At 43.5% G+C, this 17,498-nt stretch overlaps 1 protein-coding gene across 19 annotated transcripts in view; it reads right to left on the bottom strand.

Moving 5' to 3' along the window:
* Positions 1-17,498, bottom strand: part of LOC105691495 (protein turtle) — a 133,627-nt gene that overhangs the window by 3,119 nt on the left and 113,010 nt on the right. For 7 of the 19 annotated variants that reach the window (XM_048649367.1, XM_048649376.1, XM_048649371.1 and 4 more), the window contains 10 exons: positions 14,678-14,909; positions 13,322-13,597; positions 11,523-11,810; positions 11,021-11,430; positions 10,657-10,928; positions 10,183-10,355; positions 9,433-9,513; positions 8,287-8,472; positions 7,286-7,513; positions 6,685-6,778 (listed from right to left, as the gene is read on the bottom strand). In XM_048649367.1, coding sequence (XP_048505324.1) covers positions 6,685-6,778; positions 7,286-7,513; positions 8,287-8,472; positions 9,433-9,513; positions 10,183-10,355; positions 10,657-10,928; positions 11,021-11,430; positions 11,523-11,810; positions 13,322-13,597; positions 14,678-14,909 — 2,240 coding nt within the window. Of the gene's footprint in view, positions 1-191; positions 203-1,754; positions 1,783-3,196; positions 3,662-6,684; positions 6,779-7,285; positions 7,514-8,286; positions 8,473-9,432; positions 9,514-9,852; positions 9,925-10,182; positions 10,356-10,656; positions 10,929-11,020; positions 11,431-11,522; positions 11,811-13,321; positions 13,598-14,677; positions 14,910-17,498 lie in introns of those variants that run through there. The other 12 variants (XM_048649378.1, XM_048649374.1, XM_048649384.1 and 9 more) reach the window with 11 other exon arrangements.

Here is a 17,498-nt window from a genome sequence, read left to right as displayed (position 1 = left end):
CTCATGCGCGTTCGTTCCGGTGCAAAGTGGTTAAGGCGTGACTGGGTTTCTGAATTTTCTTTTTTTGGAAAGTGTTAGAATTCATTTTTTCTCTCTGCTCTTTGCAATTGATCCAAAAATTCGGTATATTTATATATATATTTATTTTTTTTGTGGTGATAATCGTGGTTAGGTGCTCCGAAACTCGTCACCTTTTTTCCTCCTTCGGGTCCGGCAGCAAGGAAAGATCGGGGAGAGAGAATGTTGTAACACAACGATTACATTCACAAAAAACAATGCTGATAATCTGCATGAGAGAATGAGAGTAACAATAACGATGATTCAAATATGCGGCAATTGATGATTGTGATGATGGTATGATAATAATAACAATAATAATCATATGTAAAATACTAAATAATCGAACTCGTTTACTTTTATAAGTCTAGGCGGTGGTAGGGAGCATATAGATATAATTGAAGGGGACGTATGACCGCTGCAACGATTCAACGGCAACTCCTTTGCAAAGGGACGATTTTATTCGTGCATGTAACTTTCGAAATAACACGCGTTAAAAAAATAATCGAGCAACGTGATGCCGCAAAGTTTCAAGCGCGATATCGATTTCGAAATTACGTACGATACGTGTAATATCACCGGAATATAATCGGGAGAGGTTCCCCCATCTCGGGGGATGTTGTGGTGAGTTCGATACGGGAGCAACGGATAAATGAAAAATTTTCGATTTTATACCCGACCGGATGCGAGAGAATCTAATAATAAAAATGACCGTAATGATAGCGACAATTATAATGCGCTGGCGAAACGATGATTTTGGTGCTATGGATCCACGTGGTAACGGTTTGTGAATCGGTAAAACCATATTTTATACTTTAGCCACAAAAAGCTCTGTAAAAACTTGATTTCTCGATTTTCTGGTGAATAATATCCGGGAAAAGTGCACGATTCTCGTCTATGTCGGTAATCAAATACCGATGGTGAATTTGTTAATTTTGGTACATCCTCCGCAGAGACGGCCCAAGAGGGCGGTTTGCGACTGCGGCACGCGGATCTTGTGATTTAAATTCTATAACTATACTTGGAGCGTCAATTGAGTTTAAGCAGCATCATTTCATTCGCAGCCGAGCGAGCGGTAGCTTCGGTAATGAATTTTTTTTGCATATACGATGTATATACAAATAGCCATTCCACAAAGGAGCGTCAACGTATGAAAGAATAAATAAAAGAGGAATGGACAAATAAATTAACAACAGACTGAATAAACAAAAAAATACATAGTGTGTTCTGTAAATTCAAATACAGAAGTATGTTTAAAAAACTTGTAGCGTCATTCAGGAAAGCTTCAGAGCGTTTGGTGAACGGAACAAATGAAAGATAATGAATAGAAATACGAATATCGATTGGAGGTAAAACTATTATGATAGAAACTCATTGTCAGAATTGAAACATTACGAGCTGCATATAAGTAGCAGTAGTATGGGTATAACAAGTTTATATATATTTTTATGTATCCAGATAAAAATGCCTATTGGTGATCGAATGCCGATAAAACTCCGATAAAGTGGGTAATTATTATCACAGGTATGGTTGTACGGCTATACCGAACCGCGCGCAAAGGGCGAAGGAACAAAACGATCATTCGTACGTATACTGTCTGTATTTATGCAAATGTACCGAGAATGCGTACAAACATAGGGACAATAAGATTGTATCTGGATACAACTAGGGGGCGGGATAATATGGGGGGTACCTACTTCTTATGGGGCATCTAGAATCGAGAAACTGAAAAGAACGAGAAAAATGATTTAGAGTTTTGAGAAGTTTGAACGAACATATTCATCGATAACTCGACCAACTTGGCCTCGTACCGCGTCGCGACCGCAAAGAAAATCACCACTCCTAATTTTGCTCAATCTTCGAAATCAGACGGTAGAAATGCATCGCAATGGCGGGTCGGCAGAGCTCGTGACAACCGGGAAAACGGGTCAATCTTTCACCCCGGTATCGAATCCGAAGTGCAGAACGTGTAAAATGTAGACTATTTATTTGGCAAGTGAGTAACGGGGAATCTACAGATTACAGAGACCGAATCAGTTGAGCGAGTTTACGGTGAGTCGATGCAGATAGAGCGAAGCGTTCGGAACTCGGTCAGTTGGTCAAGAGCTGTCTGCTTCGATGCTATACGTTAGCCGCCCGGTGTACGGTTCAAAGAGCTAAGACACCCTTCTACATTTCTCTGCCGGGCAAAAGTATGAACAAAAACCGTCCAATATGATAATTGCGTGACATTCATCACCTAAACAAAGAGTGTGGTGTACCTCAAACTGAGAGAAGATATTGCGAGAACAAATACCTACGTATGCACAGTGACGTAGAGCGAAAATAAATGCTCGATATGACGAGAATAATGACAATAACTCATTCGGTCTATCGATATAAATATATATATATATGTATAATATAAATACACATACACGCTTGACCATTTGGTAGTGACAACGATATAAAATGAATGGTAATAATGGTTGAAAAGAACGGAATCGGATGGCAAATCATCGTAAAGTTATATAACAATCAGTAATGACGAAAATAATGATAAATCTATACAGTATCTATGTATACTCTATTAATTATCTATGTACTCCCTAAGCCGCCAAACAGGTAGGTAGGGTACTGACTGGAAGAACTAGTGATCCTAGTCGTTTGCCTGTATCGTTCATCTACGGTCATGACAATCATCCTAAGTGGTAGATTAGTAGTGGATTAGTAGTAGTAGCGGTAGTTTAGTTGTTGTTGTTTTAGTAGCCAAGATACTAGTGTGGTAGTAGAAGTAGCAGTAGCAGCGATAGTACTCCTATTCAGCAGGTGGAGGATCAAATTTCCCCGTTGAGCAGACCGTATTTCTATTATGTCTCTCCGAGGCTAGCGGTAGGTACCAGACGGTAGGTGTCTGACAGGTTTGGCAGTTCTTGTTCTTGTCCTTGCGTAACGGTAGCAGTGTTAGTATCAGGTAATGGAAGCATAGGTCACCAGACGATGCGTGAATATGTGCAATTTATTCATCGGTCGTGTTGGTTCTTTATACTTTCGCTTGCGGTGGGTCTCCGATCCGGTCAATAATCATTGCGTTTTTTTATTCTTTTTATTACCGAATCTGTAGATTTTTGGCTAGGTCGATCACCGCTATGGACGTGGTCAAATCGGGCACGTGGATTCTTTGTTTTGGTTTTTTTTTTTTTTTTTTTCTCCTAATTATCGTGTTACAGTTGAATTTTTTTTATAGTTCTCATACACATCAGCGTGTACAAATTAGATTGGTTAGCGAAGGTTGGGCTTACTGTTCCGCCTCTCAATGATAAATACGCTCTCGTAATCTCTGTTATCAAGATGGAGGGCGTGATGGGCATGATGGGCGTGATGTTCACGGTCACGATTCGAAGATGCCTCCTCGGACACCTGCTCCGAGGTTGCCGTAGTGGCAGTGGCAGTGGCATTTGCCGTGGCAGTTGCTGCAGTGGCAATGCCAGTGCAGACGGGGGTTACTTGCGGAGGAAGTGGTTGAAGTGGTTTCTGAAGTAGTGGTTGTTGTGGTTGCGGGTTCAACGGGCTGCAACGGGTCAGCGTCGATACTGACTCGCCGCACGAGTTTAAGTTTGTCGACCTACAGAACACAGAGGACAATATGGACACCTAGTTGCGTGTGTCCCAATTCATTTCGAAACAAAAGTATTTGATATTTTCTCTTTTCAACTTTATTCCTACATTACCGCTAATGCAGCCTGAATTTCATTCATCTCAACAGTTACTAGTATGTTTCATACTCGATCATACACGCTGGCACTGGCTGAACCGTCGAACCCGTTCTGGATATTGTTTTTTGACAGTAGACCGCGGTGGATTCACTTTTCATGTTTTTTCATCTTCATTGACATAGTTTCGTATATATGACGAGAAATAAATGGAAGAAATCAGTCCGATATCTACAATCGAAGGGGGTCGTCACGATGAGTGAGGTACGTTTGGACAGAAATCGTTTGGACAGAATTCGTTTCTACAGAGAAAATTTGCCCATGGTTCGTTTGGACAGAGGAAATTTCGACTTAGGTTCGTTTGGACAGAAACTCGTTTCTACAGCGAAAATGGATTCTGTCCAAACGAACCTAAGTCGGTTCGTTTGGACAGAATTCGTTTTAGCTGCCCAAATCACATTCTGTCCAAACGAACCCACTTAGGTTCGTTTGGACAGAATCCATTTTCGCTGTAGAAATGAGTTTCTGTCCAAACGAACCGACTTAGGTACGTTTGGACAGAAACTGATTTCTGCAGTATAAACGGATTCTGTCCAAACGAACCGACTTAGGTACGTTTGGACAGAATATGATCTTTCTGTACAAATGCAGCGAAAACGGATTCTGTTCAAACAAACCTAATTCGATCGGTAGAAAATAAACTAATCTAACCCATGTCAGCGTATATGGGCAGAATCCGTTTTCGTTGCATTTGTATAGAAAAATCAGATTCTGTCAAAACGAACCTAATTCGATCGGCAGAAAATAAACTAATCTAACCCATGTCAGTGTATTTGGGCAGAATTCGTTTTCGCTGCCCAAATCATATTCTGTCCAAACGTACCTAAGTCGGTTCGTTTGGACAGAATTCATTTTTGCTACCCAAATCATATTCTGTCCAAACGAACCTAAGTCGGTTCGTTTGGACAGAAACTCATTTCTACAGCGAAAATGGATTCTGTCCAAACGAACCTAAGTGGGTTCGTTTGGACAGAATGTGATTTGGGCAGCTAAAACGAATTCTGTCCAAACGAACCGACTTAGGTTCGTTTGGACAGAATCCATTTTCGCTGTAGAAATGAGTTTCTGTCCAAACGAACCTAAGTCGAAATTTCCTCTGTCCAAACGAACCATGGGCAAATTTTCTCTGTAGAAACGAATTCTGTCCAAACGATTTCTGTCCAAACGAACCACTCCCGTCACGATACGTAAATTTATCTTGATACTTTTTTCAAATGTATCCGGTAAAGATTGACCATTATTTTTACGAGTAGTCGTCTCGTGACGGACACCGCAACGAGTGATCTTGAAACCATATCGGTTGAAAGTAATGATGAAAGAATTATACATTTGTACTGTAAATAATTGAGAAGGAGTAAACGATAACTAATACAGTAGTGGGAAATTAGAACCAAGTGTGAAAACCCGTGGGACTTATCGGAACGATCCCATAAACATAACATTAAAGTAGAATGTCTAGGAATTAATAGAAGTAGAAATGATAATTATTGTTTGGATTTAACTATAACGAAATTTTTTGCAATAAATCAAGGTAATCCAGAATAGGCATCACTGCAGTCGTATTGTGGACTTTTGGATGCCTTTAAATAATAATCATTTTTTTCCTTCCATATACAGAGTGGGTTAACTCTGGCTCCCGAACTGGGAGGAACCTAGTTCGGTCTCCATATCCAATCAGCACGCTGTACTGGGCAAAATGAAGACAGTGGGAGGGGCCGACTCTGACGGAGCGTGCCAAATGGATGAGAAAACTACGTTTCCGCCGGATTAGGCTCCTGTCGGTTCGGAAGATAAAGGTAACTTATCCTGTATATTTTTGCTTTGTCCCGTGGTAGTTATCGGTAACCATCCCCGTATCTCAAACTGACCGCTGATTTCATATCAGCGTTACCTACACAATATATATACATTCAGTTGGTATATGTGCACTTGCTTATACCGCTCGATTCTCGAAGAAAAACAAAATCTCGCAAAAAGCCACTTCTCCTCGTCCAAAATACCTCTGCTGCGGTTAAGTCTGCCTGCTCGCCATTTTCATTTATTTTATTGGTTTTGATCTATTTGGGGTTTATTTTTAGTCGATCATTCCATGTCTTTGCTTCGTCAACAAAATCTCTAGAAGCTTAGTCGGTTGTGATTTGAATGGCCTTTCAAACAAGCTAGTGAAATGGAAAGTTTTTCTTTTTTCATCGACTATACTAGCGATTGTTACATAAATCACGTCAAGATCCATATTCATTGTAATATATTATGCGTATGAATCTCACTGTTGATGGTGAAAAGGTTTCTCGTTATCGTATAAGATGGTAAATTGTGTACCAATCAGTCACCTATCAGAAATTCATTTCTCTAACATTATAGATATATTTTCATACTAATCATAAGCTTAAGATTGTACTTGCAATAGTATCAAAAGTTTCCAATGAGTCGATTTTTATATCATCTGCCGTATATCAATAATCGATATATGTATATTAGGATTACATCACCAAATCATATACCGGTATGGATCGGTATGGTTTCCGCACGTTGAAATTTTTCAAGCCCGTGAATGAAAAACAGCCCCTCGAGGTTTATTTTCATTCGCACCCTCTTTACGCGCGTCAATCGATCCGCATATCATTACCATGTTCGACATTTATTTCATCGATCGTTGCGATCCTTGGAAAACCCGTTGACGAATTGACGAACGAAATTCTACGTGCGTCGAACCGTTACAGTCTGAAACCGACGCTGGCCACGATTGCGAACAGAGATTGTGAATTATTTTGCAAGTACAACTCGGCCATGATGATTGTATGATCTATCCGAGTTCTATCGATATCATGGTACACCTGGATTATAACTTTCCGAGAAGTAACACTGAAACACTCACTTTTTCAAAGGCACTGTTCCCTGGGGACCCTGCCCTGCGCCGTTCCTTGAATCAGTGACTCGGCAGGCCACCATGTTATACGCTGAAAGCAGTTCTACAATGTTACAAAACTATGTTAAACAAGTACGTGTTCAGATGTCTGGTGCTCGCCTGTTCCGCGCTAACGTCATCCGCCAAAACCCCTCATCGCAACGTTGAACACAGAAAATACGCAGACCACTCCCAGGCTCAAAATCCCATTTGTTCATGGAAATATGCATCTCTTTTCCTCCAGTTGCCTACTCGCATTCCGATTTTCCCCAAAACTAGGCTGGCGAGGGACCTGCGTTTTTTCAAGGTCCAGAAAGATGCTACCATGATTACAGGAATGACACGTTGCAGAATATTTTCGATCGAAATGAGATTTGAAATGACAAAAGCACTCCGTGATTCGTAAACTGTTGTGAGAATAATTGTATTGTAGAGGTATGAGACGTGACAGATGAAAATTCTTCTGGAGTTATTGGACTGCCGATGAGCGAATGACCGTAAGCGAAGATACGAGCGAATGCTATAATAGTAACAATACTGTGATCCAGTTTCGAATAACAACGAACCGTACCTTTCTCCTGTTTTCGTCGTTTCCTTTTGTTGCATATCTTGACAGCGCATATACTCAGTATAATCGCTACGATGAAGAAGAGGATTCCTCCGACGACTCCTGCCGTTATAGCTTTGTGCTTAACTCGCGCTGGTACCGGAAACTTGACCTGGTCACTTGCTCCGTAGTTAGTCGCCGAATTGGCGAACACTTGGAAGTGGTACGTACGTCCTCCGACGAGATTTTTAACTACCGACAAAGAATAATTAATCGCATTGAAAAAAAAAAAAAAAAAAAAAAAAAACAACAACAATAAGAATGCGATGCAGTTCTTTCAATCAATTTGCAATTACACTGCGGAATTCGAATAGAGTTAACGAGTAGCACATATTCATCGATGTTGAAATGAAATCGATTGTCGCGCGTGACGAAGAATTATGAGGTCAAAGATACCGCGTAGAAGGCGAAGCCTCGAGTTTTCGAATAAACGTGTCGTCTTATACCTGTAGAGAATCTTTGATGTATTCGCGGGTGTTCGTATGCATATACCGGGATGGGTATGCAAACTTATGTGGGTACCAATAGCTCGTACGGGAGCGAATTTAATTAATATAGAAAATACAAGGGCAACGTATGATTCAAACTCCCGCTCGCTTTTGCCACGATCGTTATATGCACGCAACTCTACCTATGCTACCGGCTACGATATTGCCGTCGAGAATTCCTTCCCGCTTGAATACTAATCTCATAAGTCAGGTGCGAGGTGTAATGTACATGCATATACCTATACATACAATATTCATTACTGAGATACGTAGCTGTGTAGACTATGGTATTGTTCATAGAGAATATATAACCGAATGGCGAAGGTGAACGGTTACCTACAACAATCGCGCACGTCATACGACATCTGCCCTTTATGATGAAACATTTCAATGATTTGCTCTACCACGTACACCGTGATCAGGAAATTCACGCCGCCTTAATCGGGAATCACAATTAAAGACGAAGATCTGTTTTACCTAAGTAGCTGGTGTCTTCGGGTCTGATTTGTCCCTTGTTGAGCGTTTTCCATTGTCCATCGGTCTTGTACTTTATGGTGTAGTATTGTATGAGGTGATGTCTTTCCGCCGGTTGTTGCCACGTGATCAGAAACCCATTGCTGATTTCCGTGACGGTCAAATTCTTTGGGGGACCCGGTGCAGGTCCTGATATACATTATACATATTGCGTAACGGAATGCTTCGTAATTAAATAGAATAGTACCGAGTATGGAATATCTAATTGAGCACTTATAGGGTCTTGCAGCAGCAACAGCAGCACGTACCGCCAGGCTGACAAAATTATATCCTCAGACGTGGCTATGCGTATACCGTGTAGGTACCGACGTTCTATGCCGTTCTCGGAATTAATATAATACGGCGATAAGCTATTTCTGTTATTCCATGTTGTTGAGTAAACGGATTTGAGCTGATGCTTCTGTTGCTACGATACCGTATGCATAATGCATATCCGTATACGTACGTATGCATGTAGCTATATTAGACGTGTGTAGTCATGTTTTCCGTTCATATTATACCAGAGGCAGGGTAGAAATTTGACGCCCTCGACGCGCCTTTGGCCTTCACTAAGTAAGCTCACTTGTACGCTATCCCGCTGGATGAATTTAGCCGTTCACTACGAGAGTGCGAGCGTCTGAATCATAAAAGTGATTGCGCGTAACACGTATCGCTCTTGCACTTGTATAAACCGCAACGCGGGCACCGCACGCGTGACGAGAATCTGCATCGCGGTTGCTGCTGCTGCTGCTACTGCACCTACGGTATCGACATAGGCAGATGCAATTCCGAGCGCAACGTAGCTACTACCGTAAAACTCCAGTTTTACAGGTAATAATAACGTTCGAGTCTGCGGTGATTTTTTTCACGTTCAAAGTTTATCCTTGAATACTTCTTCGTTTATCGTACGCGGGTTGAATTTTATTTGGAAAACCTTGGACTTTCGTTTCTCCTTCTGACTTCTGTTTTCCCTTTCTATCGCAAAACAGGCGTTTTCGACTTCTTATGCGAAACGGAAACGGGGTAACGAAAAATATCGAATAACCAACGGGGGGTAGAAAATAAAGAAACGTCAAATCACAATGAAAGTAAAAAAATTGAAAATTATACCTTTTGGACGCACGGTCGTTGGATTGACGGGATTTCCTGTGGAATCAGTCGGTAAAATCTGAGTACTATTATCAAAAACGTCTGAAATAAGAGAAAATACGGGTTGTCAATGAGGGAATGTGAATTAGGAATGGTCTGAAAACTGTCAATTCGTTTTGTCAATTTTGCTGTTAGTTATATTACAGGACGAAGGGGAAATACTTGCGGAGTCACAGAGAATGGATAATACGGGCTAGATGACAAATAAATCGGAGAAAAAGGGTAACAAATGTAGATACAGCGATGGGCGTGTGGAGTATTTATAATCGAAATAAAAACGCGAATCCCTCCACTATTATTACCAACAGATCACCGGCTGATCCAGATTCCATATCTCGACCCGGTTTTTTTTTTTTTTTTCTTATTTTCAAAAGATCTTACCACTTTGGTCGGGGGCAGCAGCTGGACCACCCTGACCAGCCGACGAAGTTCCTGAAGACGGTAATCCGATGTCTAGTGAGCCGGCATTTTAAGAAAACGTGTCAAGAATAATGTGATAGAAAATGGCTGGCGCAAGAACTTTTATTCTCAAATCTAGTGATACTAAAAAACCACACGACTATGCGAAGTCTCGTCATGAAAATTTATGTGGTAACGAGGGCAGATCGTGCCAAACTCATCTCGCTTATTTTTACTTTCCTTCAACTCGGTAGAATAATCAACGTCCACGGTTAGCGCATTGGAAGAGTGTAAAACTTTGAAACCGCTCACCCCTTGTTCGAATCGTGATCACTTTACTAAGCATTCCATCGCCGAGAGCGTTTTTACCAACTACTTGAAACTCGTAAACAGTTGCCGGAGATAGCCTGTTGATGGTCACCTCTGTGCTGCCCGATGGCGTCACTGGAATCGTCGTCCATTCCGAAGTTCCGGATTCTCGGTACCTGCAATGTCGCAAAACGTACCGAACCTATTTACTCTGAATATAGGTGATTCGAAAGAATAAGTCGGAAAGTTTGAATCAACGTAGGAATATCGAGGAAAACATTTTCTAGGCATTATACGTATGATACATTTTTCGCTGCTATTCAACTTTTACTTTCATTTCGTTGAAATGCACGGGAGCAGATTTCATCAGTCGATTGGAAACCGGAATATATCATGGAAGTTGTACAAAACTTATCATCGATGGTATTTTAATCGTCAAATAAGTTGATTAGTTACCGACAGTGCGGACGTTATTACCAGATCGTGTAATCCTGTTTGTAGTCCGGGCCCCCTGAATTTCCCGGTAGCCAAGTCAAGGTCACCGAAAACTCGGTGGCGTTGCCGGAAACGTTGTACGGGGCATGCGGTTGACTTCCTTCGATGACAAGTTGCGTCCCGACAACGATTGTTGCAACTTCGTTCGTGGCAACGCATTGATAGAAGCCGAAATCTGTCCGCCTCAGGCCCTCGATGGTCAAATTGCCCCCAACGATTTTAGCGCGATTACGTTGCAGCGCCGAGCCATCCCTCTTCAAATAGAGACAATAATGAGAGTTCAGCAGAAAACTCGAATAATCAGTTGAAATTAATTCAGTAAAAACGACGGTCGAAAATATCTCACGCGTTGCCATTGTATGGTTGGATTTTGCGTGCCCTCGGCGCCCTGAGCGTCGCAGTGCATTTCGACATTTTCTCCGACTTTTCGTTGATACATCCCCTCAGGTTCAAGGGTGAAGACCGGTGGTTTTCGTACAAGTACTTCCATGGGTCCAGAACTTCCCTGCGTACCTTGAGCGTTGTAGGGAGTACAAGTGTACCTACCCTGATGGTTTTCACTGACCCTTGTAAACAGTAGTGAGCCGTTGTTCATAATTACGATATCTTTCGTTTGGTAAGGCTCCAGTAGCCGTTTGTCCTTCGTCCACGTCACATACTGGAGAGGAGGATTCGACTTTATGTAGCACTGGACAACCCCCGCCAAACGAAAGGGGAGATACTGAACAGTTGGCGTGAACGTCACCTTCGCTGGATCTGTAAGTTCATAGAGTTTTTCGATTAAACTCGCGGCGAAGCGCAATGGGAAAGTCGCAGACAACGGACGGTAGAAGGAGCAGCATACTGACATTCGACGTTGAGATAAGCGCTGGCACTCTGAGGTTCGCCGATGCCGTTGGTAACTTCGCATAAATATTGTCCCGAGTCGTCGGCGCTCACAGGGTTGACTACGAGGCTGCCGTCCATTTTGATGGTGAATCTCGTTTCCAGGGCGGCAACTTCTTTGACTGGAGCACCCTCGCGGAACCAACGTACCGTGACGTTGCCAGGAAGTGCTTTCGCTTCGCAAGAAAATTCGACCTTCTCACCTTCGAGTTTGGTTTGATTTATCGGTGGTGCCATGATGACCGCTCCACCTGTATCGCAAAATGGAACACCGAGTCAGTCCACAGTGTACACACCTGTGTGAGATTCCTGCACAAGGGATGCGTGAGCGCGAGAAGACCTAAGCCACTGAATTTCAACACCTAGCGCTTTTGAAATTCCTCGTTCGCAAGTGTCGGCCGAGAACTACGGAGCCTCCCGAGTCCCTGAACAACTTGGCAGAGTTTGCGCTAGTCAACAAGAGATACGGAGGGTGAATATTTTCTGAATATTTGCAAGCCCCCAAGTTTCAAACTTCTCTTTGTCGTTGTTTCGATCAATGCCTTATACCAGCCAACGACGACGATACATTATAATATTGGTAGGGGAAGCGAGTGTATAACGGTAAAGTGAGTCGGTGCGGGGGAGGAAGGAAGTGGCGGCTAGCGAGGCGACGGTTGGATTGTTGGTGTAGGGTATAAGGTACTTTATGAATCAGGGAGAACACTTCCGTGATGAAAACTCGCAAGTTTTAAAATACCTCGTTGTCTCACCCCATCTCTGGTTGTCCTCGTTCAATTCTACGATGTTTCGTAATCCCTTTCCTAAAGTCTTGTTCATTCCTCCGCCGTTCTCCCGCCTCAACTTTTTTTTCTCGGCAGACGGAGAGATGAGCACCAAGAGGAATAGAGAGAGGGGATCGGAGGTGTCACGTTTAAAAGTTTCCTAACTTCGAGCGGAGTGTAGATATCGACGACGCAGCAAGGACGGAACCAAGGACGAACGAAGATGAAGCGAAAGTCTAGCATATCCTAATTCTGTATAAAATAACGCTCGAGTCAGAGAAGGCAGGTCGTCCGGACAGGGGCATTGGTACCTACCGCGGCGGTTCGCCGGTGATCGACAAGATTATAGTAGGGATTCCCGACTCAGTCTTTAAGCATTAGAATTTCGCATACTTTGCGGCGATCTGTACGCGGTATAATCGCGGTGATAAATCGGCGAATCCCAGACTTGCTGTAAGAAACCAAAAAATTCAATCGTCGTCGTCACGTTGTTTTTTCAATTACGTTAGTTTGAAGATCATCCGCGGTATGCTCGTCCGTTTTTTTATCCCGAAACTCTCTTTGTTTGCCACTGGGCAGGATGTGTGATATGGAATCGCATACGCCGCACCGCGGACGACGGAAGTTGGAAATTAGATCGACGCCTGCGGCAGCTACTATTTTGTTTGTCTGACCCGTAATGACGGTGCCTTTGATCCTTTGGACTCGTCACTATCGGTTGACGAGGCAGATCACGTCGCTATCTATCTTCCACGGGAGTTCGGGAATCGAGCTTCGCAAATAAATATCCAGCGCTCGCAATCGTCAAACGAACGGAACTGGCATATTTGGGATATTATTTGTTCGTCGGTTACGCGCGACCCTCCGTTCAAGTGATTCACTTGACAAAATTAACAACTATTTTCACGACTCGAACAAACGCGATGACGAACGAGTACACTTTGTTTGCCCCCGCTGTTCGATGTCAATTTGACGGAATAAACTTTCCGAAGACTCACCTGCGATGATGACTCGCGCTGTGTGGCTGATTTGCCCCTCGCCGTTCCTGGCTATGCACGTGTAATCGCCGATATCTTCGTTTCGGATCGTAGCAATGCGAAGTTCCGTACCGTCATTGAAGATTCCGATTGTACCCGAGGGTTCTACCGGGTTGGCATCCTTGTACCAAAAGATTTCCGGTGTCGGAGTGCCTTCCGCTTGACAATTCAGAATTATCGCATCGCCAAGATTCACGTAGATTACGTCCTCGGGGGTAATGCTGAATCGTGGAGGAGCTTTGAAAAATAAATAAACAATTACATTCGAAACTCATCCCAAACATCCTGCTAAATTGAACGAATCATTGGGAAAGACGACTGAAATCGGGAGGAATTCACTCGGGAAATACCTACTCGCCAGTTGATGCAAATGAAAAATTTCAATAATTTTACACTACTTAATTGCGATGTCGATAACATTGAAAATCTGTTTCGATTGGAATCATGGGAAGGGGAATGATTGAGCGTAAGTTATCGTGGCGCATCGCATAATTGGCGCAAATCTTGATATTAGCACGAAAATGAGTTAACATCGAATCCTCACACGTGGAGATTGGTCGAGGGTTCATCCATAATCGTTAAATTCTCCTTAGCGGCGGAAGAGATCTCGCATCGGTCTGACCCCGCGAACCCCTGTCTATCACGTTGTCGTTATATGTGCGGAGCGAGTTCGGTTTTGTTTTCGAATGGAAAGAGAGACGGACCGTGGCAGAAGGAAAAAACGGTAGAAAATGAAAGGAAGCCAGGGGGCGTGAAACAGAAGTAGAAATAGTGGAAGAAAAATGTTGGAAAAAGCGATTGGGTTGATTGTTGGTCGTCGATGCGCGCTTCAGGTTTCTTCATCTGCGGGCTACCGTGCCGCAGACTCGGAAGCATTTATAACCGTTAGAGGCGAGACAGGCACGAGCGCAAACTTTACGACTTTTAGAGAGACAAAAGGTTTCGAGTACTTTCTATCGTCGATTTTACGTCGACCTCCGCTGGCTGCTCGCTTTGAATTCTTTGAGTGCATTAAAACGGCTATCCAAATGTTTCTCTTTCTCAATTCATCTTCCTCCACCCTGAACCCCCTCTTTTTCAACTCGCGGCGGAAAGTAACCGGTAATAAGCTCTCGTTTCAGCTGGTACCCAACTTCCATCAAAAACAGGAATACAACCATCTCCCACAACGCCGTAAAACTACCTCACCTCAGCGCGGTGAGTTTACGAGTACGAACCGTTGGGGGATTACGCGCAAAGTCACCGGGAGCAATGCTTCTGTGCACTCTTGGTAGGAATAGTCGATAATGTTCGTAAGGGGAAAAATAATCTACTTACCGTGAACGTCCAGGTGGAACCAGGTGCCGTTTTTGTGACTGTTCGGCGATCGGTTCAAAAAAACCACCTTGCACTCGTACCATCCTTGATCACTCTCCCGAATGTTGGTCAAGTTGAGACTGGCGACTCCGTAGGGTGAATTCGGGCTGACCTTGGAAACACGACCTTCGTAGCCATCTCCACTGTGGGTTGGATACGACTCGTACCATATGTATATCGGTATTTCCTGCCCCTTACACCAACACCAACGCACCACATAAACGAATTGCCTCTTGGACGTCGATATTCGAGTCAGCGTTTCATCGGTCGAAAGTTCATTTTTTCGAAAAATTATCCTTCCGTGGTTGTGCTTTCGTTTCGCAATGACGAAATCCTTAGACCAGCCGGTGGTTGCCGCGGTGACTCGAATACCGGCGATATGTTTGTACGAGTGTATTCTTAACGATTAACAAAGATATCATAACCGTAACTTGTATGACCTCAAACATGAAAATGAGCAAACAACGATGCGACGTTTGATATAGATTTTGACGAAAATGCCGTTCACATCGAACCATTTCTCTTTTTCCCCGTAGAAGGTTTAGTCGCTACCGGTCATTCGGTCACTACCTGCAGTCATTCGAATATCACACGCTAATCGACAGTTTTCGTGCTCTAAATATGTACATGTAACTATGTGCAATAATTACGTGTACATATGAATATGTAGTTACATGTACGGACGATTAATTCAATAAACGATGATCGAGCGTAAGTAGCGGCAATATCGCGTGTCCAGTCATCAAAATTATCGAACATGCAAATAGATATAAGTACAACATGCCATTCGGTGGAAGTGGATGCATTTGCGTATCGCCAAAGTGTCGATGATGGTTGGCGGCCCCCCATCGCCCCAGATCGCAATTATTTTTGCGTTTCTTTTTTCCTCCTCGCGGGAAAACCCCCCAGCAAGTACACCGTGGTCTCAGGCAAAACCCTCGGACCCGTGGGTTCTTATCAACTATTTCTCGTGACATATTCTTCGCTACCTTTTGGGATTTTCTCTTTCGGCGCGAGCGTGCAAGGCCTCGCGTGGCACGTACGAGCCACCGCACACGTACCGAGCATACAATACCGTGTACGTAAGTGTGTACATCAGATATACGCGTCTCGTACCATTTGCTCGCGTGCACGAAACTGAAATAAATTTATCAAGGTGAAGAGTGTACGCGGCGACGACGGCGGCGACCTACATCAGCCGATTCGTTCTTTCGCATTTTCCCTCGTCTCCTTATAACTATTTTGTTTCCATATATTTTTCATTTCCATTTCCTCCTTTTCGCTAGAGGCTCGCCGACTCGTGAACGCACGTATACGCCACCTTTTTTTTTATTTTCTTACCATCGGCTTCGACCCACAAGGTGCTTTGTAACGCGATACTCCTCCGCGATTCTACCTGTATTCGTATTATTGTTCCGCATATGCGGAGAAGCATTTTCAGTGGGGGTGAATGGTAGGTATAGGTTTGCAAGGGTGTACCGTAACTAGGTCAGTGGGTTCATACGCAAGCTCTGTGGACTTATCCTCTTACTTTTAGGCTTCGCAATCCTGATTTCTGGAGCACCCTTACGTACACGTTACGAAAGTTTTTCCATGCATGCATCTATGGTACGTGCAACACATACGTATGCACCCACGCATGTACGTACATAGGAATGTATAACGAGCGGTATAACAACTCGACCCGGCCACTGCTGCTCCATTCGCGAGATTCGAGCTTTATTTTTCGCCGTGCTCCCCCCGTCGCCCCATCCCCCCGCCCTCTGTACCATCCATTTTCGTAAAACGTCGGGTCGTTGTTCACACAAGAGCCATGAGGTTTACGCATTTTTCGAAATAATTACTCGTCATTGATTCGATGATTAAAGTCGGTTGAAGCGGCGTATACTTGTCATGTGCGTGATTCCAATACTTCTTTAATTACGGTGAATACCTCTTCGTTGATCGGAGTATTAATTACGATAATTATTGCGAATCCGTGTATACATATAAGCGTAGGTACTCGTTATTATGCTCTAACTAGGTGTGTATGGTCGCGCAAATTTATTCGTATAATATGATATTAAGCGGGAACAGAATCGGGGAGGTTTAATTGTTCGTTGAAGTAGTTACAACTGTATCTGATATACTTCCGTACATGTGATTTCCGTTTGAATTATGCGCCACTCGATGAAAAGATCGATGATTATTGTTGGAAATGAATTGAATTTGCAATGATCCCGCACCCGTGCAGAGTTCGCCAGCCTACGGATTTCAATTTATCGATCATCCCTATCTACGCATAGACTCATCTCGTCGAGTCGATTATCGATCAAGTTTGCAGAAAAGGTATTTTCTGCCCTTTGACCACCGTGTCGCTGCGGTGTTTCTGTCCGTCCCTCAGCGATACATCCGTAACTAGTTTATCGCTCTTGGATCACCAAACGACCGATTCCATTGCATTCTGATACGGTGACGGTGGCGGTGGTGGCGGCGGTGGTGGTGGTTTGCCCTATTTTTAAGCCAACTGCACCCAACTAAGGGTTTAACCTCGGGTTTAACCGTTGAACGCCGAATCGATATCTTTGCGCAGTGGTTCTCACCGGTAAAACACCTGACAGGGATGCGTTTGCCGGGGTAGGGTAGGAATGATATTTTTGCGTTCGGGTGTGCGTGTCGCAGATGTCGCCGCCGAAATGGAGAATGTAAGGCGTAGGTATACGTACGTACGTACAATAGGTGGAAGTTGAGTCGTCGCGACGTCGTAACCGCACAAGCGGCAGCAGCGGCAGCGGCAGCTTAG

This window comes from Athalia rosae, chromosome 2 (assembly GCF_917208135.1).
Source record: "Athalia rosae chromosome 2, iyAthRosa1.1, whole genome shotgun sequence".
Taxonomy (NCBI): Eukaryota; Metazoa; Arthropoda; class Insecta; order Hymenoptera; family Athaliidae; genus Athalia; species Athalia rosae.
Note: the sequence above shows the minus strand (reverse complement) of the source record. Positions and strands in the feature narration are given on the sequence as shown.